At 41.5% G+C, this 23,271-nt stretch overlaps 1 protein-coding gene across 1 annotated transcript in view; it reads left to right on the forward strand.

Annotated features, from left to right (window-relative positions):
- Positions 1–23,271, forward strand: part of SMAD1 (SMAD family member 1) — a 43,481-nt gene that overhangs the window by 18,389 nt on the left and 1,821 nt on the right. Inside the window, exons 2-6 of the mRNA XM_021549231.3 lie at positions 1,908–2,534; positions 14,035–14,292; positions 16,874–16,990; positions 19,866–20,087; positions 22,070–22,326. Of these exons, the coding sequence (XP_021404906.1) occupies positions 2,135–2,534; positions 14,035–14,292; positions 16,874–16,990; positions 19,866–20,087; positions 22,070–22,326 (1,254 nt within the window). The 5' untranslated portion in view covers positions 1,908–2,134. The remainder of the gene's footprint in view (positions 1–1,907; positions 2,535–14,034; positions 14,293–16,873; positions 16,991–19,865; positions 20,088–22,069; positions 22,327–23,271) is intronic.

Here is a 23,271-nt window from a genome sequence, read left to right on the forward strand (position 1 = left end):
GGAACTTGTAACTTTGTGTGTGGAACTTGTATCTTTTGTTTGACAAGTGCAGAGAAAAGATACTTAGAATATTGGTTGATACAGACTATATATGAATTGGGAATAACTCAGTTACAAATGTATTTAAAGCACATGCACTGGGGTTCTGGTAATTCAGTTCTTAAATTAGCACAGCATTTTAATAGAGCACTTTACAGTGCATGTAAGGATAAAGTATACCTGGAATACAGTCAGTGACAGTAATGGAGTTTCAGTTCATTTAACAGTATAGCACATGCCTATGTAACAAAACAAATTCTTAAATTTGCCCCAGGCTCATGCAAATCTTCCCTTGCATTAACATTATTATTTCAAATACAGTTCTTAGCATAAAAGAAATGGGATGTACCAGTTTGAAGTGTAGGTAGATGTGGCCTGTGTCTTAGTCCATAATCATTATTCACATAAATGTAGTTTCTGCAGTCAGCCCAATAAAACTGAACCTCTGCAATTAAGTAACTGTTCTAGTGATAAGTTAATTTGAATAAAGTGGATGGTTTTCAGCTTAAAATTCTTCGAATATAGTGGTATACTATGAAACCATTGCAGTGTATGACAGTCAAGAGGGTAAGTGTGCCATAGCATTCGTAATTTTAAGGTCTACGATCCTTTCTTGGTATAGCTGTGAAATCCTGTCTGACGTGGGTGTGTTGACACCTTTTATTCTCTGTGTGTATAGATTGCTGGTTGGTTGGGTGTTTTTTATGTTGTTCTGATGGCAACAAAAGCATACATATCCTTTTCCCCTTCCCCCTTCCTCTGCAACCTGTTGGTATTCAGTCCAGGATATGTTTCCTGTCTTGTCTATTTGAAAATCAGTGGTGTAGTGCTCTTTGTCTCATTCTCCCCTCCCCTGCCGCCCCGCCAGTCCTGGGTCTCTTCTGTTTCCCTTGCCAGAGCCTTTTGCCTGCTCCCAGCCTGGACAAGGACAAAACCTGCTGCTCACTGTTGGGACTCCTTCAGATGTGGCATTCCTCCCCCTCTTGACCCATCTCTTCAGTTCCATTCCTTGTCTCCCAGCTTGAGGACTACTGTACTGTCTAAAATCCTCTTATCTGGACTTCCTTGTCCTTCCTACTCTTTCATGAGTTCTTGAATCTAACAGGCACACATTGCAGCATGAAGGGTCATTGGGTAATCAGTGAAGTTCATGATAGTTTTCCCTTACTGCTCAGGCTGCTCAGGAGCTCTGAGAGCTCTTGGATGGGGTGAGCAGATGCAGTTTTCTTTCTCATTTGAGTGAGTGAGGGATAAGATCTTTCTAGTTTCACTTGGTTTTTTTTAATTATTTTTTATTTTATTTTTATTTGTTCCTCAAAGTAGGTAAAACTGAACTGGTTTGGGTTTTTTTTCAGACTGAGTTATGCTTAGGTCTAGTGCAGTGATTTTTGAACATCATGCCAGGCAGTTTGGAGAGACCTGGGTAGCACATTGCTGTTGATGAATATTGCTTCCAGCTGCTCTGTAAAATAAATAATAAAAAAAGCAGTGGTGATCCTGCCCTGTTTCCTTGGGATGTTTTGTTGGTTAAGGTTGCAACGGCTGACAGGCAGATTGTAGCACCCCTCACACTTAATAGTGAAAAATTTAAATTGAGGGACTGTTAGAGGATAGATTTAAGGTGAACTACATTTCTAAGATAGGGGTGTACTGTGTTCAGCAGCAAGTCCTGCTGCTTAAGTTTTCATCAGATCTGCCTTGAGTCCAGTCCTGGAAGTTGTCAGTATTTGTTGTTGTTTTGTTGTTGGTTGTTTTTTGATCACATCACTCTCCTGGGTTGAGGTGGGGGATATTTTTAACTGCTGTATGTTAACTTGAAGGGTAAAATCCTTTTTTTTTTTCTCTTTCTCTTTGATACTCTCCTTTAGGTTGTCAACCAGAAGGTTTTAGAATAACGAGAAGGTTGTGACCATCAAGGGGGGATGTCAGCACTGCCTTCCTGGGACTGGAGGATTGAAATGGAGAAAGGACCAGAACTGTTTGATCCAGGCTGCTTTTGACTGCTGACACAATCTGCTGTTCCCTGGTGGTGGTGGTGGAAGAACAGGGCAGTTGTTCCTGCTTGGTTCTGTGGTGTCACCACAGCAGGGTCACTATGAATGTAACAAGCTTATTCTCCTTCACCAGCCCAGCAGTGAAGAGGCTGTTGGGGTGGAAGCAAGGGGACGAAGAAGAGAAGTGGGCAGAGAAAGCTGTTGATGCATTAGTGAAAAAACTGAAGAAGAAAAAAGGTGCTATGGAGGAACTGGAAAAAGCACTAAGCTGTCCTGGTCAGCCCAGCAACTGTGTGACAATTCCTCGTTCCTTGGATGGCCGGCTGCAGGTGTCACACCGCAAGGGGCTCCCGCATGTCATTTACTGCAGAGTGTGGCGCTGGCCCGACCTGCAGAGCCATCACGAACTGAAACCTCTGGAATGCTGCGAGTTCCCCTTTGGTTCAAAACAGAAGGAGGTTTGCATCAATCCCTACCACTACAAGCGGGTGGAAAGTCCTGGTAAGGTTCTTCCTTGTTTGTACCTTTACACCTTATCTGAACAATGCAAAGTGTGGCAATTAATTATGTGACTCATCGGCTTAAATAAGCAAAAGTGGCTGTTTGCACATGTCAGATTCTTCCTCTGCAGTTTATCTGGATGTAAGCTTTAATTAGCAGTTCTCCCTTTCATGGGGGCGAATGCTTCACTTGTGTAAATGTTTTATCACTGCACAGAGGTAGTCTTAGTATGTATCTTAGGATGCTGGGCCTGGTATCATCTGGGAATGTTGGTACCCACTATCCCTCAGTTAATTTGTTGGTTACTCAACTGGGCAAATCTGTGATTTTGTATGAAGCATTGCAGGCTAACATAAAGGATTTATTTGCATTATTTGTGCTTGAAAACTATTCTGACACACAGCAGTAGTAATACTGCTAGTATTAGCAATGGTAGTATTTTCAAATTATTATTTCAGTTTATCACTTCACTTTCTTCAACCTACAGAAAATGATATTGGTTTTAGTGTCTCTCAGAATTGTTGCCTTTTAAAAAGATTTTGAGTTTAGACAGCAGATTGTAATCACCTCAATTTGAACTTTGATAGCCCTGTTTGATTGTATGTGAAATTCTACTGTCAGCTGTTCAGCAAACAGTTTTCATACCTGTTACCCACTGCCTCACTTCTTTCTGAAGGTGCCACCCATTCTCTGTCTAGTCTCCTCTTCAAGGGCCAAACCTCTCTTTGATAACTTCACGCTTAATTTCACTCATGCAAGTTTATTATCAGGGAATGCTTCCAGGGACTAAGATGAGCTGTACTTGGATGTGTCATCACTAGTCTCCAGCTGTTTGTGAGGGTGTACAGGGACAGCTGCAGAAATGCACTGTAGGCATGGGTGGATTTCCCTGGTTTAAATGTGGGAAGGCAATCAGTGTTAGCCTTTTCAGAAACTCTGCAGCTATCTGTAGAGTGGCAAGGATACACAGAACCATGATGGAAATGAGGTTGTTGAAAGATTGTTTTGCTGAGGATGGAAATTGCATTTGTCTTGGATCTGCAATGCACAGTGCATATCTTGATGTTAAATATTTCCCTTTGCTGTGTTAGTATTAACTTGGAAGTCATGTGAATGGCAGATGGAATACCCATAATGTTTGTATTTATGCAGCAGCAGCTTGAACAAAGGAATTCAGCTCTGGAAAAACAGTTGTGAAAAAATATTTTAAAAATCTCAACAATTTCATATTAAGTACAAGAGGGATAATAAAACAGTAGTGTACTTGTACTGCTAGCTGTGTGCCTATGTCTGGGTTGGTTGCTTGTGTTCAGTATTCCAAAATACTGAAAATTAAGATTCCTGAAACACCTCTCTTTCTATTAGACTGAGCAACAGTTGGGCTCTTACTGTAATGCCAGATTACATGTTCTAGCTCATTTTGCTTTAGTCTTGAAGACAACTACTGAGTTTGAGAACATTCTCATATGGACCATTTATGTCATATTTAAAACCAGGTATTTGTAAATATCCTGTCACTTCACAGAATCACAGAATCACTTAGGTTGGAGAAGACCTCTGAGATCATTGAGTCCAACCTTTGACCAGACACAACCATGTCAGCCAGCCCATGGCACTGAGTGCCACATCCAGTCTTTCCTTAAACACCTTCAGAGATGGTGACTCCACCACCTCCTGAGCAGCCCATTCCTACGTCTGATCAACCTTTCTGTGAAAGAATTCTTCCTAATGTCCAACCTAAACCTCCCCTGGTGCAGCTGGGGACTCTGTCTGTATTCTGTGTTCACTTCAGTGAGTTATGCAAGACAGAATAAAACTTTAAAAAGATGTCTAACTAAAATGTACGTTTTCAGCTGGGTATGTATTGTAGGAGGGGTTTGTGTTTAGTCAGCCACAGATTGTTTTGAGGGATATTGCACACAGCTGAGTGGGAAAACAGCTTTTGGAAATAGGGGGTAGCTGAACTCCCATTTGGCTTGGAGAGCTGTGCTCTGTAACTTCTGACTTCTTTTTCCCTTTCCCTTTTTTGTTCTTGCTGTCCTCCAAACATGATATTTATCTTCATTTTGTGACAGTCACTCCCAATTTCTGTTAACCATTTTTTCCCATTTTTGCCAGGACATTAAAACACCATTATTGCTTACACTTTGAGATTAATGGGTAGTGGGAATTCATGCATGAGTCACTATTTACAACAATCTATGGACTCAGGCAGATGTCAAGGTTTGTATTTCCCAGAAGTCTTGCCTTCTCTTGAAAAAACAAAATTGGAAACTCATATTGTATATGATACATGTTTTGTGTGCGAGGTACATCCGAGGCTCTGCATGACAGCGTGGTTTCTGTTTAACTGTTTCATGCAGAACCAGTTACTGGAGATCTGAAGGGTATGATCCATGCATGGGATGGCATCTATCCCTTCATTCTTCTGCTGATTGTTGTGTGATTTGTTTCAGTGTTGTGTAAGGTTTGAGGAATGGATTAGTGGTAAATCCTCAAATATGTAAAGTAAGGTAGTGTTCTCCGTTGGGAAGTCAGTGCTGTGGATACATCTCAGTTTCCACAGTGCCAGAGGCATAAATGGATTTTCTGCCTTAACACCGTATTCCATCCTCACTGTTTAGCTTGTGAAGATAAGCTTGGAAAGCATGAGAACTGGCACTCTGTGGTGTGTCTGCCAGCTACAAAGCTACACGTGAATCCAAGTGAGATTTTTCTGTTAGCCAACGTAGACAGGAACAGGTTGTAAACAGTGAGAGGAGGCAGAAAACTATCAGCAGTCTCAAAGAGAGCATCACCCAGTGTCCCTGTACACAGAGGGGAACGTGGCATCTGGTAGGCACATGGGTGTGACATGATGGGACCATGCTCATGCCTGACCTGATCAGGAGGCTCTGCACAGGCACAGGGGCCTGTCTGTTCTGTGGTATGTCAATCAAGAAAACTAAACTCACAGAAAACTGCTCTTTGGCACAATTAACTTGGCAAGCTCAGTGCCCTTAGCTCTCTCCCTTGGAACCAGATGGTGGCACAGCAGCGTGGGAGCCCAGGGTGGATGTGAGGAAGAGTGGCCCTCCTGTGACACTGTGACACTCCTTCAGCCTGGAAGCAGTGAGCTGAGCTGCTGGAGCGATGGAGCTGCGCTCCGTGGCAGGGTGCCTGGGCTGCTCCTGCTCCTTGTGTTGTGCCAGCCCAGCTGTTCCCTTGTGCTGAGCCAGATCACAGTCACTTTTCCTCTCCCTGCTGTGTTATCTTTCAGGCTGATCAGAGCAGCGCAGAGGCTTTCATTCTGGCTGCAGGAACATCTGTAGCAGCATGGCCCTGTGGAGGACATCTGGGAAGGAGTGGAGGTGGAGGGACAGGAGGGGAGAAAGTAGAGACTTGTTGCTGAGAGTGGGAATGCAGCCTTGCGCTTTGAGTGCCAGAGTAAATATCTCCTTGAGATGGGTTAAAGAAGCTCACTGCTGCTGTTCCCTAGGTCTGTTGTGTGCAGAATTATTTCTGGAACAGGGTAGTTAATGGCTGTCAGATTTCTCCCTTGGCAAGGCAAAGCAAAGCTTTTAATTAAGGAGAGCAAGGTCTGAATTTGATGCCTCTTAAAAATTGGTACACTTTTCTGAACTGGTGTGCTTGCTTGGCTGAATCTGCTGCTTCTCCTCAGTTTTATTTTTTGGTTTAGAGATACCTGTTGGGATTATCCTTAAGTATGATCAAGACTTGCTAAGTAATTAGGTGTACTGCATACACAGAGGCTGGGAGGAAAAACCTGACACAACGTTTCTCATCCCTCTGAAAATGCCACAGATGACCTCTCAGGGTTTGCTGGAGAATGTGTCCCTCCTGAGACACTTCCTTCCAGTATCTTATTCATTAGGTTTCTGTGGAGAAACAGCCTCTGCTGCCTTCCTCTGTCCTCAGTTATGTCAGCAGAACCAGATGAAAGCTATCATCCAGAATTTTAGGGGTAAAAAACGCCTGGATCCTGTTTGCTCTAACAGCAAAACAAGAAGAATGGAATACGGAACAGGGAGGAAGAAGAGGTACTTAAATTGCCACTGCTATTAAAAATAATAATAATAAGTCACACCTCTAATGTGGCTTTAGGGGAGGAGGTTCAGTTCTTTTGCCTTAGCTAAAGGGAAAAGGAAGGAAGATGAAGAAACTGAATATTTAATTTTCTTAAAGTGCTAGTGAACACCAGCTCTCCTCCATTCTGATGCAGATTTCTGTTTGCCCCTACTGTCTTTGCCCCATCATCCTGCCAGGTTCTGACTTTATAATATGTTACAAAGGAAGCAAAAGAGAAATTAACTTTGTTTTCATGTTTAAAGTGTGTAAGTGGTTGAAAGTGCAGTGTTTCCCCCAAAAATGGCTATCCCCCATTTTTTTGCAATTACCAATTAAACATAAATAAAAAGGGCTGGATGGTTTTTCTGTTAAGCTTCTCTTCTTTAGAGAGCTGGTTGCTCTATATCAAGGGGCTTTATAAAGTTGATGGTGCCAATGTTCCAGCCAAACTGGGGGCAAACAGTGGTGGCTTTTTGGGAATGCAGACAAATGCAGTGTCATAACAGTTGAATTTTCACAGCTGAAAACTGTGATGTTCCTCTTAATTATAACCATGAATTCAAAGTGTGTGTCTGCTTCTGCAAGCTTGTTGCTGGCCAGAAACATTTCACCTGTATGTACAGCTGCTTTTTGCCATAAGAGCAGGCCAGGTCCCCAGGCTCTGAGTACAGCGGTAGGTGTGTCATGCTGATTTTGCTCTTGGTGTGGACTCTCTGCCTATGACTTTAACATGATTATTTCCATATTTGTCTTTGATCTCCTCTGCTTTTGCTCTCAGTGAGGCTCTGAAAGGCAGCACACCTACTGCAGGCTCCCACAGAACCAGGCCTGGTGGAGGATAATGCCAACAGTGCCAGGCCTCTAGGAGAAGGGAAGAGGAGGGCGAGGAGTGGAAAAAGTGAACGGGAAGCTGCTTCTAAGGTGTAAGGGAGGGCAAAATTGCTGCATCCCTTCAGAGTTAATATGTAGAACCAAGTTACAAAAATCCTTGTTCCTGTATGATTCCCATAGCAGAATTTCTGCACCTCTGCAGGCTAGGGGCAAGGGAGCAGTGTCATCCCTGAGAAATTTTGCTGTGCAGCCATGTGTGCACTTGGGTGTGACTTTAAAAATAGCATTGCTACAACAGGTGGGCACAATTATAGGATGGTTCCCCAAAATAGCAAAAGCAACTGTTGGTTTGCTTGGCAAGCAGAAAAAAACTTCCTTCATTTTGGCTTTGCAGAATTCAGTTCTAAAATTCCCCACCAGAGCCAAGATGGGGGAGAGGAATTGAAATGAAGAGGTGGAAGGAGGGAATGGTCTAACAGCAGGGCTTTCCTTGTCTAGCCTCACCACGTGTCAGAAAGAGAAACTGCAATAGAGGGATAAAAGTTGTAAAGAAAGATATGTTTCTGTCATATTTTATGTGTGTTTTCTTTCTTCAAAATTAACCAGACACAGATGTTTCTTCTGATTGGAAAGACCAGACTTCCAATTTTTAACCTACTCAGTAGGATGGTGGCTGTGGCTTTGGTACAGGTAATTTGAACTCTGGTCTGTGTAAATGTCTGGGTTAATACACACTATCGCTGTGACTGCTCCTCCACCAAATCTGCTTACAAAGACTGCATCACTAATGTGCATACAATTAGTACTAAATTCTGAAATTGACCTTGACAAATGTCGGTTTAATCAGAATGCCAGCTTATCAGAGCATCCGCAAATAAAATCTAACGTTAGCTGAATATTGTAATGCAGGAAATGTCCTAATATTACTTGTCAAATGCATTTGGACCAGATGTCTGATGTAAAAGCAAAGTCAGTAAAGTAACAACTGTTCTGCTATTTCTCCCCCCCCCCAAGACATAAAGTCTTCATTTGTAACTATGCAAAATGAAAAATCAAGCTTTGGGGTCTCCCAAAACTGCAAAATAAAATTAAGAGTTGAGGAAACAAGACAGCTGTAAGCTTTCTCCTGTAGTAGAAAGTTTGTCTTCTTGTCACCCGAAACAGATTGCTGAACAGCTATAAATACTAGAACAGAAGTTTGGAGTGAAAGTCTCAGAGACTGAAATTTCTCCTTTTGAGAAACCAGCAAAGCAAAACTGTGATACCATAGCCAAGGGTTGTTGGAAGAGCTTTAAGTAGTTTGATCCTCAGAGATTGCTTTTGACACAATGCTTATTAATTTTATATTTTTAACCGAGAATAATTCAGGCAACATGAGAAAACCTAATGACATGAAAAGTTTTCTCTCTACACAGTATTTTACTGTTTACAAGCAAGATCTTGGCAAGGGCTGGCAGTCAAAATGCTTCAGTGACTCCCTGGTGCTGCAGAGAGCAGCACGTTCAGCTGAGCATGTGTTGGTACCTGCTCTGCTCCCACCGTGGGACTGGAGTGCTCATCAGGATGCCACAGCTTCAGCTGCTGTAACCTCAAAGGCAGGAAATGAAGCTGGGAGTCTTGAGGAGGGTTCAAATTTGTTAGTTTAACTGCTGTTGTCTTTTGTTGGTTTTGGTTTTTTTTCCCCTTCTCCTGACTCTTCCTTTTTGTTACAATTTAGTCTTTGCAGGATTTTCTTATTTCCAGATAGCATGAATTTTTGTTTTAGGATTTTCCTCTTTCCCAACCTTCAGTTCTGTTTTTTTGGCAAAACAGATGTGGCTTTGCATAAATTCAGATGAAAATGCAGCTACGTAATGCTTGGAAATAAAAGTACTCTATCTAATTATAGTGTTGTCAGGTCTTCATTAGCACTGAGGACCCTGTTGTGGTACAAACCCTTTTACAGAACATGTATCAACCAAGGCATGGTTTTTAAGAGCAAAAAGTGGAGCACCAATTGCTTATATTTTTCTTCTTTCATTTATTTTATAAATAATTTTTTTACAGAGGAAGTAGAATCTACTTTGGCAAGGAAAGTGGATTAAAGTCTGCTCTCTTATATGTGACCCCTTGTATTTCCTTACATGGTCTTCCAATTTCCATACATGGAAAGAGAGATACCTACCCAAATTTTCACATAACATGCAAAGGGTGTGGAAAAAATGAGCCCTTGAGGGAAGATAGCTGTCATCTGGGCCTTGTGTAAGGTAATCAAAACCCATCTGGATAGAAAATACGCTTCTTTGAAAGTACAGCAGGTCCTTAGGATTGAATTAGTTTGAGGTTTTTCATAGAGAAACTTAAAAAAAAAAAGAAGTTATGTTCATAAATTGGATACTTTCTGTGTTTGCTAAAATAATTACCTCTGGAATGTGAAAATAGAACAAAAAAGAAAAGTAAGAAGATCTTTATTTAGGATAGCACAGTTTTCTGAAGAAGAACAGGGTGACATGCTGGAGATAAAAAGAGTAGAGATCAGTTAGTTTCTTCAAAGGCCACTATTAAATTTTCATAAAAGCATTTCTTCCTTGGTGTGGTTAGTCAGAACATTTATCTGAACAGCCAGGTTGCCTTTGGTCTATCTTCTGTATTTTTGGCATTCTTGGCTCCTAGATGAAATAGCCCTGTGGGTTAAATTGCCCTGTAGCTCTAATTAATATAGCTCCTCTTGTTTGGTGCAGGCATACTTGGTCTTATTTGCATGGTAAAAACAAGCTCCCCAATTCCCAGGCTGGCTTGACAGACACAGGATCTCAGCTACAGTTCCACAAACATACCCAGCCTGGTTCCTGGGGGTTTATCCCCCTCTTCCTTACTAGTAACCTTACTGGTAGTAGTCCTGTATTAACTCTCAACTGCAGGTCGGCATTGATAGAAAAACTTGGGAGCAAAATTTAGCCACAATATAGCACATAAAACCTTTTAATCTGGTGTTTGAAGAATTACCGAAATCAAGCTGTTGAATGACTTGTGGTTCTACTCCATTAACTTTAATGAGGTTGAGTTGGCAAATCTGTTGCAGCAGCTTTTTAAGACAACAGTGTATTCAATATTATGTTTCCTTTAAATATATGCTGATGATGCTGATGTTAAATTAAAAAAAAAAAAAAAGAAAATTAATATTTTATTGTATCAGTGCTCCCTTCCGCTGAAAAGGAAGGGAGGAATTGTGTTTGCAAATGGTCAGAGCCACATCCTGCGGAGATCTGCACAGCAAAGATGTGTGCTGCTTCATTATTTCATAGCAACAGGTGTGCTGGCTTAGCACTGAATAACTCTCTCATGCTCTCTCCCCTTCAATTATACCTCTTCCTGGAGCTGGCAGCTGCAGCAGAGATCAGCCTCCTCCCCTGCTGGACTGAGCCTGAGTAATTTGTTATTCCATGTGGCTGAGGTCTGCAACCTGACCAGAAGCTCGGCGCCTTACACAGGGGCAAGGGGAGCAAGAAGGGTGCACATCCCCCTTTATGGTTTGAACTCCTGGCAGCCTTCCATGCTCCAAAGGGCCCAGTCCCTGCTTGTGTCTTTACTCCTGAGCGAACAGTGCTCAAATTAACTCCTCTGTGGCTCCACTAGGAGCAGCCTCCCTGCAAAAAAATGGCCAGGAGCTGCAGAGAGATCAGGTTCTGGCAGTGAGTGACTTGGACTGGACTAATTGGAGCACTGCAATCTCCATCCTACCTGATGTGGCCTTTCAGGACTTTTCCTCCTCATTGAAGGTTTTGTGAGAGGATGTGAATTAGGGGCAGCACTTAATATAAATTCTGCAGTGATATTTTTGAGACTATTTGTTTTGTATCAATACCAGTTGTATTCTTTTTCCCCCCTTTTCCATGTGCATTATGAAGAAGTTGGCATTTAATCACTTGAGGTTGGTGGATTTGGACAAAAAGTGTGGGTTTGCATGAAGGACACCTGGGAAAAGGAGACTTGTTTTTATCTCAAGTCCTTCTAAATTTTGTCAGTGGTTCTGCCCAACAGGAGAAAACATGTATATATACCTTGGGAAAATCTGGCACTGCATTAATTTAATTACAGAAAACATACAGAAAATATCCTGTTCTCCTGCTATGTTAAAATGCTGTAAATCATTTGGCTTCCTCTGATGTCATGTGTGTCATTGTTTAATGTGAGGTAAGGGATGGGAAAGGTAGGTGATGTACTTTCTGCACAAATTAACTCCATAAAAGTTAATGGTTTGACCTTCATCCATAGGAAAGGAAGAGGTAGGAAAGCTGTGTTTTTAATGCTCAGAAAAGTACAGAAGAATCATAAAGACAGGAAAGGGAAAATACATTTTAGCACATGATCTCATTGTTAATTTTTTCACTGGTAATTTATTAGCCCAGCAAATGTTGACTATGACAATTAAATAGTACTTGACCTAGCTGCAGAAGGACTGCTTGATGTAACAGAACAAGCTTAATTCTCAGAAACTGTAATATTCAGAGAGCTTGGCTCTGACATATTGAGAATGAGGGATTTGTGATGTCCACCTGAATGCTGAGTAACTTTTTTTGAACAGCCTTTTCCAGTGGCATGTCAGAATGGTTGTGCTGAAGCAAGAAACAGTCTGCACAGCTGGGGGAGATGCAGCTTCTGCTGGGGTGTTTTGCAATAGAGAACTTCCACAGAATGACAGATGGATGTGTTTTGTTTCAGAAAACACCATAATTAGGAACTTTGCCTATGCCTTGTAAAGTGGAGTTGGATTTTTTGACATCTAAACAAATTACTTAAGGGTGACATCTGCCTCAAATATTTGAGATATTTTGGAATCTCGGCAAAATTGCTCTAAGCAATTGAAAGATCAGATTAAATGCTTAAAACCTGCTTCTGCTTGGGCAGCGTAAATTTCAGTAGTGAGGGTTTGGGGTTTTTTCAGTGGATGTTCAATAAAGATTTCTGGGATCAGACTGCTCCTGCATTAATGCCACTAGCAGGCAAAAATGGGAGCTTAATTACTCTCCTAGGCATATGCAAAAAAAAAAAAAATCTGAGCAAGGAAAACCTACTTTTTTTCTTTGTAGTTAATCTGTGACTATAGGAATAGAGAGTTAGTTTTTAGTGTGACATGCTTAGAAGGGATATAAATGAATGAACCTAGACCTCAGACCTGGTCTATGTGTTGTGTGGTTGTCCTGGTACTCTTGGACTCCAGGACACTAAAGTAACTGCCTGAGTGCTGCTTCTGTAATAGCAAAGAGAAAGAGCTGGAAAAATAAAGATGCCCCAGTGTCCTGGAAGAACCTGTTTTTCATGTGAAGAAAGTGTTGTTTGGTGCTTTTTTTTTTTTTTTTTTTCAATTAGTTTATAATTCAGGCTTTTAATAAAGCAGCTGTCTCCAAAACACCTCTCTTAATCTGAATGATAGCTACGTCTGTGTAGGCTTGTTGACTACACATGCTCCTGTTCCTCTTCTGTGCATCCAGGTGTAGATACCAGAGCAAGAGTCTCAAGGAAAGGGGGTGGGGGGTGGTGGCCTTGGCTTGTTTTTCCTGGGTTTTGTTGAGTTTTTGGCACTCTTAAAGGCAGACTGTCGGGAGGAGAAGGGGGTGTTTCTTCCAGTCCTGCTCAGATTTGGAGCTGGGAAAAGGAGGTTCCAAAGGGGGAAGACGTGAAGAGGACTTGATTTATTATTTCTCTTCCACTACTTTGTGCATGGACCTCTTTCTCCCTGACTTGCCTCTCCTCTTCTATCCGTCACCCAAAAATTTCTGTGGAAAGAAGAGCTTTTAATCCTTCGGTTAGCTTGGATTTTGCTGTGAAGCATTCAAAGATAGAATCTGAGGAACTGGGAAAAGAATTGATTCTTTTATCTTAGTGTATCTGGTATCATGTTCATATTCCCAGTTTGAAAGAGACCTTTGTTTTGCAGTTGAGAAGGCTTCAGAAGTGTGGTGAGACTTGTAGTTTCTGCTGTTTCTCTGATCCCATAGTGGCACATAGTTGCAGCTCAATTGCTGCTCAGTTGGTTTCTTTGAACTACATAATTTTGTTTAAATTGCACATTTTGTAAACTGACTTGAAGAGTTAATAACTGTTTTAATAGAAACTTGTAAGAACATAGTTCAGGTTAAAAATAAAATTACAGCTGTTGGAACCAGACTGAGTTCAAGGCTTATTAGTATTGTCTTCAGAAAAAACAAAAAAAGTGTTCTTATGAGCAAGGGATTGGGTTACAGGCCATTAGGTGATTAGTCAGATGACAAGTGCAGCAGGAGGAACTGCATGTCAGCATTGTCAGACACTTCCCAGCATCTCTTTGAGCGAGTGAGCTTGAAACACGTAACTGTGGTTTGTTCTTGGCTCTTCTTCACTGGCCCTCTGTGAAAACAAGTTCCCATCTGGCAAACCGGGGAGCTGCAGATTCGAGCCGTGCAGTAGCCGGATGTGAGGGAAAGAGTTCTTGCTTGGACATGTGCTTCTAGGTTTGACTACCTTGTTTCTGAGGCAGATGCAGATATGCCGGGGCAGGGGAAGAATGTGGGTTTTCTTCCCCTGTACACCTTCAGAACTGAGTCTCTTAACACTTGGCTTTTCTCTCTTTCTCCCTTTCCAGTTCTTCCTCCGGTGCTGGTTCCGAGGCACAGCGAGTACAACCCCCAGCACAGCCTCTTGGCGCAGTTCCGCAACCTGGGGCAAAACGAGCCCCACATGCCGCACAACGCGACCTTCCCAGACTCTTTCCAGCAGCCCAGCAGTCACCCCTTCCCCCACTCGCCCAGCAGCAGCTACCCAAACTCACCTGGGAGCAGCAGTAGCACCTACCCGCATTCTCCGGCCAGCTCAGACCCAGGAAGCCCTTTCCAGATGCCAGGTACAGTCAGCTTCCCTTGAGAAGGGAGAAGGTGGTTGGACATCACTTCTGTCATGGATTTTTTGCTCAATAACACCAAATGATCACCAACACTTGTGTTCAATAGCAAGCTAAGAGATGGAAGGTAATAAAGAGTATAGAATCTCTTTGGTAATATTGAAGGAATTAGTACTGTGCCTCTTTCAAACCCACTTAAAACATTACAGAAAAACTCTTGTGAGGTGTGGGGAGGGATCCAAAATGTTTTGGGTACTAGTTCAGAAGTTTAGCCCACAAAGTGTAGTGTTCAATGCACCAGAGGTGTGACACTAGAGATCTCCTTGCATATGATCATGAGTTCAGCACAAGACTTTAGTTCTGCAGAAAATGGATATTTCTCAAGGTGATCGTGTTATTGCTTCTTGATACACAATTTCTTCTCATTGTGGTGTAATTCAAAGATGCTTCAACTGAAAAACAGGCCCTTGAAATAACTCTTGAAGCTGTTTTACTACCTACAGTTAGAGAAGAGCCTTCCTTTGTTGACTGCTGTTTGTAGAAAATTCCGTGAAGCTGCCTTTTTTTGCACTTTACATGCAGCTGGATAAAAATACTGCAGAAGCAGTCTGTGGTGGATTTCTTGATCTAAATGCTGGGGGAAGGATGCAGTATAAATGCTTACTGATGTTGTTTGCCTGTTTCCTTCAGGGGCTAAGGGGATGGTATGTGTAAACAAAGCAGTGGATTTGTGAAAATCTGTTTCCTATTGCATGATATTAATATAGATAGATTTCTTCTCTTGCTCATTGTTGCAAATTTTTCTTTTGTGAGTGAAAACTACTGAATTTGCTGGAAGGAAGGAAAGAGTTTGTATTGGCTTTTCTAAAAGATGTGAGAATTTGCTGTGAAACCAGCTGTCTTTTTTTTTTTTTTTTAACATGATTGTTGTGGCTGGGGCCCTTCCAACAGAGATAAAGACCTAACAAGGTCTTCCAGAATGCTGGCTTGTGGAAGTTCACTTGATCTTTGAAGGTCTGTTCTGTCCACATGCCCTTAATGTTGGCAGCTGCAGTGAAGAAACTGAGTTAGAGGGAGGTCAGGATACTGATGTCCTTGATGCTTAGCCCTGGACAGTTGTCCATCTTGCATTAATGGGGAAAGAGGCTGACATCTGGAAAATACAAAAACAAAGGTCCAAAGCAGTTAGCCTTGAAAACTTTCTAGATACTGCTTAATTTGTTGCCCGTGGCCTGGGAATCTTTTGCATGACCAGCATCATGTTTGCACACACACAAGTATTTAAGGCTTAGTAAGACATGAGACTCAAAATCCAGTGCAGTTTGTTAAGCTTTTAATGCAACCCTTTTGCCATCTCTGTATTTCTCTGCTGCTTTCTCATCCCCATGAATGTGTTCAAGTAATGGAATTAGCCAGGCACCTGCCAGCATTAGATGTAAAGGTCTCAACAAAATACCTGCTGAACAATAAGTTAGTTAATAAATTTCACGAACATGCGTTTTCTTAAAAAAATACATTAAAAAATCCAAAAAACACTACTACTCCGCAAAAAAGCCCCAAACTTACAGGGTATTCTGTAAGTTTTGCTTTTTGTTGATGCTAATTTGGTTTTCAGAGTTTTGGAATCCCCTGTGATTATTTGCTGAGCTAGTTTACAATCCATACTCTCAGTAATGGAAATAAATGTGGGATGAGCAGCAGCAGAGACATCACAGTGGTAATCTAATCCCAGTTTTTGCAGCAAAAGCTTGCAGGGATCAGGCAAGGGTTTCTAGCTCTTGGATGTTCCTCTGTGCAATTGATCTGGAGGAGAGTGTCCTCTGGTGTATTGGGAAATGGTGACATTGGCAATTTCCTGCAGCTTGTAGGAGACCTTTTGGGAAGCTTTCCCAGGAGTGGAATAGGCAGCTGAAGGGCAGTCTTGGCTGGGACACTTCAAAGAGAGCTGACAGCCATGTGTTAATGAGCGTGGGCATTGTGCATGGGCTCCCATGCTGGTGATGCAGCCCTGAATGGGACAGGACAGAAACACTGACAGAGAAATTCCAGACCCACAAGGCCATTTTTGTAGGATTTGGGTTCCTGAACAGTTTCTACTATTCCCAGTCTAGGGAAACAGAGCTAATGCTTTGCACTGACAATGATAAGGCCCTGGATTTAGCTGGGATGTTTAAATAATTTGCTGGTAGAATTGTGTTTGAAACAGAAAAGCTTCTGTTCACTTTTAACATACTCAGTATCTACTGCTGGCTGGGCCCTGAGACCTCTTTGTGCCCTGATGTTTGTATGGCACTTTCAGCCTGCAGAACTCTGGGTTGGAAACACAGCTGAGCTTTCTTTTGTGGCTTTATGTGGGGGTGAAGTGACTTGTTTTTATTAGAGTTGTGCTTAATATACACAGTAATTCTTTGCTTTCCTTATTCGAGGTTCATGATTGCTTTTTCAGATTTCTGGTGGGTGGAAGTTTATAGCTGAGTCAGACTGGAAGCATTTCCAGGCTCAAACTGTTTATGTGGATATGTAGATGTGCTTTGAAGAGAGGAAAGGACTCATGTATCTATATACTCATGTTTTCTATATTTAGCTGATACTCCCCCGCCCACTTACCTGCCTCCAGAAGACCCGATGACACACGATACCTCCCAGCCCATGGATACCAACATGATGGCACCTGCAATTCCCCCTGACGTGCACAGAGGAGGTAAGAACACTTCCTTCATGTTTTCTGTTTCTCTCCTTAAGAGTAAAGAACCTCCAGAACTTAGGAGCAATAACTGAGTTTTAATTTTGGATGGATGTTCATGAAAATTCTTTTCTGCGGAAAAGAAAAAAAAAAAGTCCACATAATTTTTCTTCTGTTGTTGTAAGGGATAAGATAGTAAAGCTGCAGATTATTTATAAATGTAAATATTTATTTATGAGAGGAATCTATCCCATGACTCTTTAAAAATGTAAAATATATGGGGTTTATTTCTTTCTTTCTCCCAGCCAACTCAAAAGACCAAAATAATTTTATGTTTTCTATTGGGAACTTCCACTAATCTCTGAATGGAAAGAACTCCTCTGAGGCTGCAGAATACAGAATTATCTGCCTGTGGTGTGGTATTGCTGCAAACTTTAGAATTCTATATGAAATAAAAGCCTATTGCTTCATGCACTGTGACACAGACATCTTTTTACACGTTGCTTGTTAAAGCTGCAGCAGCGGCTGTGGCTGCTGAGTAAAGGATTCGGTGCATTCATCATCACATTGTGAGAAATGACCCCTTCAGAGAATACTTCAGCTTACACACTTGTGGCCCATGCCAAGAAAGAGCAGCAAGCTGGATGCTGTGCCAGAACGATTATCAAGATCACAAGGCTATGAACAATTGAACTGTTGTGTTTTGGAGTTTTCGGTGTTGGTGGGGGTTTTTGGGGTTTTGTGGTTGTTTTTTTTTTGGGGGGTTTTTTTGGGTTTTTTTTTTTGTTTTTGTTTGTTTGTTTGTTTGGTTTTTTTTGTGGGTTTTTTTGTGGGGTTTTTTTTGGTTTTTTTTGTACTTGTTTTGCTGCTAAGCTCGATGTCTGGTTTCAGGAAGTGTATCTGCCCTCAGCACAATTTGGATGGCTTTTTCTGTTAGCACATTTACTCTCTTCTTGGAATGAGTTTTGCGTGTGATAAACTCAGTTGGTAGCACTTCCACTTTTTGTTGACCACACAGATTACACTTTGAGTGTATGAGTAGTTTGCAGGAATTTTGGTCCAGAAATTTACTGCCCCAAAATACATTTCTCAAACTTTATGCCTAACTGCAGACCTCTGCATGTGTGTCCCTCTACCAAAATGCATACTATAGAATTCCTCTAATATGTGAGAGATTATAAATAAAAAAGAGTTTACAGTTTTCTTCTTCCTCTTTATCATTCAGCCATTTAAAAATAAAAATTGTCTATCGATATTTTCCCCTTCTAGTAGTTTAGTACAATTGATTTTCCTCTCTGTCCCTTCATTAAAAAGAAAAACTTTTAGGTGCCTTCACATGTTTATTATTCACATACGTATACTGTGATTGCACGACTTTAAAAAAATTGCTGCAGGTTGTAGAAGAAAAAATTTTACTGTGAACTTAGTGCACCATTTCTTGTTGCAAACTTCATAGAAGTGTGTTCTTCATGATGATTTATTACTCTTAAGAGATTTGATTTAACAAGCTGCATCCTGTCAATGAAGTTGGGTAATTTCCATTGTTGGCCCATGCTGGGAATAGAGAGACTAAATGCACCTGCTCTGCATGACTTAAAGCAAATGTAAGGAAGTCAGTATGAAATCTGTATGAGAGAGATATGATTAATTCTGTAAGAATGGCCAGCTGGCAAGATTTCTTCCTGAGTTTGAGAACTGGGGCAAAGCTGCAGCTTTGATAATTGCTGGCATCTTTATGGGAATTAAAAATGTAGCAACCTCTTAATAATAAAGACTGTTTTTTCTTCATTTTTTTTCCCTTTTCAACAGTGATGTGAAGGGATAGAAACTGCCAGATTATCAGGAAAGATCAGCTTTTTTACCAATGTTTTTAAGCAAGTTATTAGCAATAAACACTATGCTCAGAAGTTTTGCCACAGTGATGTGGATGTGTTATCCTGCTCTTGATTATTTGCCACCTTTTATATTTACTGTGTACTGCTGGTTTGAGGGGGACTTTAGGTTTAGTGTTTTTGTAACAAAAACTCATAGTGGTGTGATCTGTGAACAGAGGAAAATATGAGCGCTAATCTTAGTTGATTGATATCAGTAAAATCTTGGAGCTGGGAGAAGGAAACCTCTGGCCAGAAAAAAAAAGTCTTCCCGTATTACCAGTCTGATTTTCATTTTAGCACTTTGCTCTGTAGTGAGATCTGCAAAGTTGGTGTTTCAGCAGCAAGTACAACTTTTCTAGTCTTAGTAGTGAAATACTGTCCTTCATTTAAAAGAAGGCACACATAAAGCAGCCACAACCCCTCTGTAGCCTCCTTTTAATTTGGGACTGTGCTTCATGCATGTTCTGCAGACAAATATCAATCCCTCTCAGGTTTTTTGAAGTCTGCTACTGTTCTCCCAAAAAACCCAGGAGAAAGATTCATGCTCTGAATGCTGAAAGATTGATCTGCTGACTATATTTAAGCTGCCTTGCTGTACTTCTTTGTAAAGTGAGGAATGGTCTATGATGCACTTGTGATGCTGTTTCTTCCAGTTGCTGTACAACTTTGCAGTAAGCAAACAGGTGACTTGTAGTTTGTTATTAAAATGAACTGAAGTAAAAATCTGTCTACGGAGTAGGAAAGAAAGCCGAGTTGTAGGGTTACAGCATTTCTCTGCTTTCTGGGCCTGTGCATGTTGTGAGAAAACGGGGCAAGGATATTAGGGTACTCCTTGGGACGTGCCCAGGAGCTTTCTATACTTTTCTGTTCATACCTAGTGCCAGCCTTCATCTCTCTTGAATCTTGAGTTGAAATTATTTTACTCTATGTAACCCAAATCTGCCAGGTTAGGACTCTTTTCTCCTCGAGCCTGTGTTCCAGCACTGTTAGGCTGTAAGGTTTCCATTGTGGCTTTCCAGATGTCCAGGCCGTTGCTTACGAAGAGCCGAAGCACTGGTGCTCCATTGTCTACTACGAGCTGAACAACCGCGTTGGGGAGGCGTTCCACGCGTCCTCCACCAGCATCCTGGTGGATGGCTTCACTGACCCCTCCAACAACAAGAACAGGTTCTGCCTGGGGCTGCTCTCCAACGTCAACCGCAACTCCACCATTGAGAACACGAGGCGGCACATTGGCAAAGGTGAGTTTGGGATCTGGCCGTCCATTTTGGGTGGGGGTGGTGTTTCCTGAGACATTGACAACCTGGGCCACTTCCCTCAAGAGTAAACTGCTCTTCCCTAGCATGTGGGAGAAGTGCTTGTGTTGGTAAACATGTAATTTTCTGGCCTAGTCTTATAAACAAAGTATTGTTCCTACCTAGTTTGTAATTACAGGAAGCTTTTACCCTTAATCAATTTTTAGTTGCCTGAAGGCTATCGAAATCTAAATTAGAGGTTAAGGCAGTTTGTCTAATGAAATGTCTTGATTTATCTTGATTATTGTTGTATATGGAAATCCAAATTGTGGTTCTTGGCACCAAATGTTTTAGCTAACCTTAGTTCTAACATAAATTAGCTATCCTAACATGTATTTTGGGAGATAACCTGCTAAAACAGTTTATTCCAAGTGCATTTTTCACAGGCTGGTGATCCTTTCAGAGGGAATTTTGTGCTTCCCTTCTGTGTCTGTGAAAGTCTTGCAAAAGAGAAAATCTTCACCTTTATGCCTGACTAATACAGTCCTCTTTTCTGAGAACTCACCTGTAATGCAAATGGCAGGCAAAGCTGATGTTGCCCCCTCCAGTGGGCCATTCCTGCAAGGCACATTTTTTAGGTATTTATATTTTTAGTAAACTGTAAAGTTTCTGAGACAGTTGAGGGTTCAGCATGCCCAAACAGTGGGGTAGATGTGCGAGTTCATGTAGAGGAGGAAAGAGCTGAAGCTGAAGAGAACTGTCAGATCCTCAAGTCTGAGCCCCCAGTCTGGAGAGCTTTTCTCTTCGTGAGAACTTGTGTAGCTCTCAGTAGTGCACCACACCTGTGTTGTGCTGCCACTCAAGTGTTAATACTTCTTCCTTCTTTTCCTCCCCATCCATCTTCCCAAGTATCAGGATATTTATTTAACACCTCATTCATTTTTCCTGTTAGGAGTAACCCAGCTGCAGGCAGAGTTCTGCTGAAGCACTTAACTGCATGTGTACCAAAGCAGAGCGTGGGAGAGACAAGGATGCAGTTTGAATAAGTAAATGTGTATGAGTAATGGTGATGTAGAACTGTTAGTCTTTGAGAAAGGAGGAGTAAATCCCAAACTTGAAGACATAGCCATAAATGTTTTTTGCAGATCATGTGGGAGTATGTATCTACCCACACAGTCAGTGGCAAAATCTTATGTGACAGAGCACAATCAAGGCTTTCTTACTGGACTGCAGTCGAGTTTTCTAATTCTCTGTGTTCACCCCTGTGATTTGTGACATTGTGGGAGGTGAAGGGTTTAAGTAGCAAATAAACCATTTTTAAACACAGAAGGTAAATTTTATTGCGTTCTCAAAACCTTTAGAATTGACTCCTACTGACACAAAGTTCTCTGTTACTTTTTTTGTGGCCTTTCTGCTGTGGATGACAGGTGAAGGAGCAGGCACTAGTAGGGGAAAGGACTGTAAAATTGGTGTGTACCCTCATTTGGCAGATAGGTTTGAGGAATACAAAGGCCTTTTTTTCCCCACCTAACTTTCTGGAATTAAAGCTAGTTGACAAAACTCAGGCTACCCAAATTAGTATTCAGGACTTTTCCAGAGAATTGAGCTTGGGGCTGCTTCAGTATCTACAATTGATGTGGCAGGTTTCTGCTCTCTCTGCTTGCATTCCCAATTACTGCTTCACTTAAATGTAATGAGAAAAAGTTCAAGTGGTCAGGTTGTCCAATGGAAGGCATCAAAACTACTGTGCTTGATAGTTTGGTGTTGCTGAATATACAACATGTTGAATCTCCATACATACATATATACATACATACATACATACTCTTCTTTCAGATTGGCCTGCTGATGAAAGAGAAAAGCAAAAATGAAGACAGATGATACTCTGATATGTAATTAAGGTTTATCTCTTTGAACAGAAGCCTATCTCTGTGGAGACAGAGCATGAAAACAGACAGAGTGTGAATTTACCAACCTTCTCCTCGCAGGTGTTCATCTCTACTACGTTGGAGGGGAGGTGTACGCTGAATGTTTGAGTGACAGCAGCATCTTTGTGCAAAGTCGGAACTGCAACTACCACCACGGGTTCCATCCCACCACGGTCTGCAAAATCCCCAGTGGCTGCAGTCTGAAGATTTTCAATAATCAAGAGTTTGCTCAGCTCCTGGCTCAGTCCGTGAACCATGGCTTTGAGACAGTGTATGAGCTTACTAAGATGTGCACTCTCCGGATGAGTTTTGTAAAGGTATGTGGATATTTGCTTGAGATTATTTTGTAAGCAAAGTAAATTATTTTTTCTTAATGCAGTGATTTTGAATGGTCCAGGAACTCCCTTTATCAGCTTATTAATGGTTGTTGAATTTTAAGGATGGAATTGCTCATTAAGTCTAAGACAGATCTTAATGAAATGAAGTATTTGTGGACAAAAAAACATCTTTCACATACTTTGAAAGCTTGAGGTGACTTACAGAAGATATTTCTTTACATAAGTCCTCTAAATCTTGACCAGCAACTCCCAGATTAGGAGCTGCAGTCATTATTTAGAATTATATGCATACCTGTCTATTCTAGGAAGGCACACAAGGTCAGGATTTGTGATGTGGCTGTTGTGTGAGTGCCAGCGTAGGTACTGATATGAAAGGGTTGGTCCTTAAATGAAAGTAATCAAATGAAGATGGTGATATGCTGCACTCCTCTCCATGATGGAAGGATGAAAACTTTCAGGTGTATTAAGACAGGGGTTCCTAAAATGGAATAGGCTGTTTACAGCTCTGCATCCTATGGAGTGTAGGACAGTATTGCCTAAAGAGTCAAACAGGATGTCTTGTGCATTGGAAGTTGCACTGCACAGTGTCGTTCAGAGCTGCTGCCAGCTGTGCTGGGAGCTGGGAAATCCCTTCATTAGGGATTAATACAGAGTGGAGCAAACTGTGCCTGCAGATGTCATAGTCTTCTCTTCAGACCTGCCCCAAAACTAGTTCAATTACAAAACAATTTTGAATGCTTTTAAATATCTCTTTATATCTTCGGCAGTTACTGTAACAGAATCAGGTATGAGCTGAAACAAAATCTGTACTAAATTGAGAAACAGTCTGATGGGGGATAACCATTCCCTCTTTCTCCAAGGAGGAATGCTTCTGACTTACTGTTCAGTTTATCACCCCCATCCTGAGAATGATATTTTAGTTCT

The sequence above is a fragment of the Lonchura striata genome, chromosome 4 (assembly GCF_046129695.1).
Source record: "Lonchura striata isolate bLonStr1 chromosome 4, bLonStr1.mat, whole genome shotgun sequence".
Taxonomy (NCBI): Eukaryota; Metazoa; Chordata; class Aves; order Passeriformes; family Estrildidae; genus Lonchura; species Lonchura striata.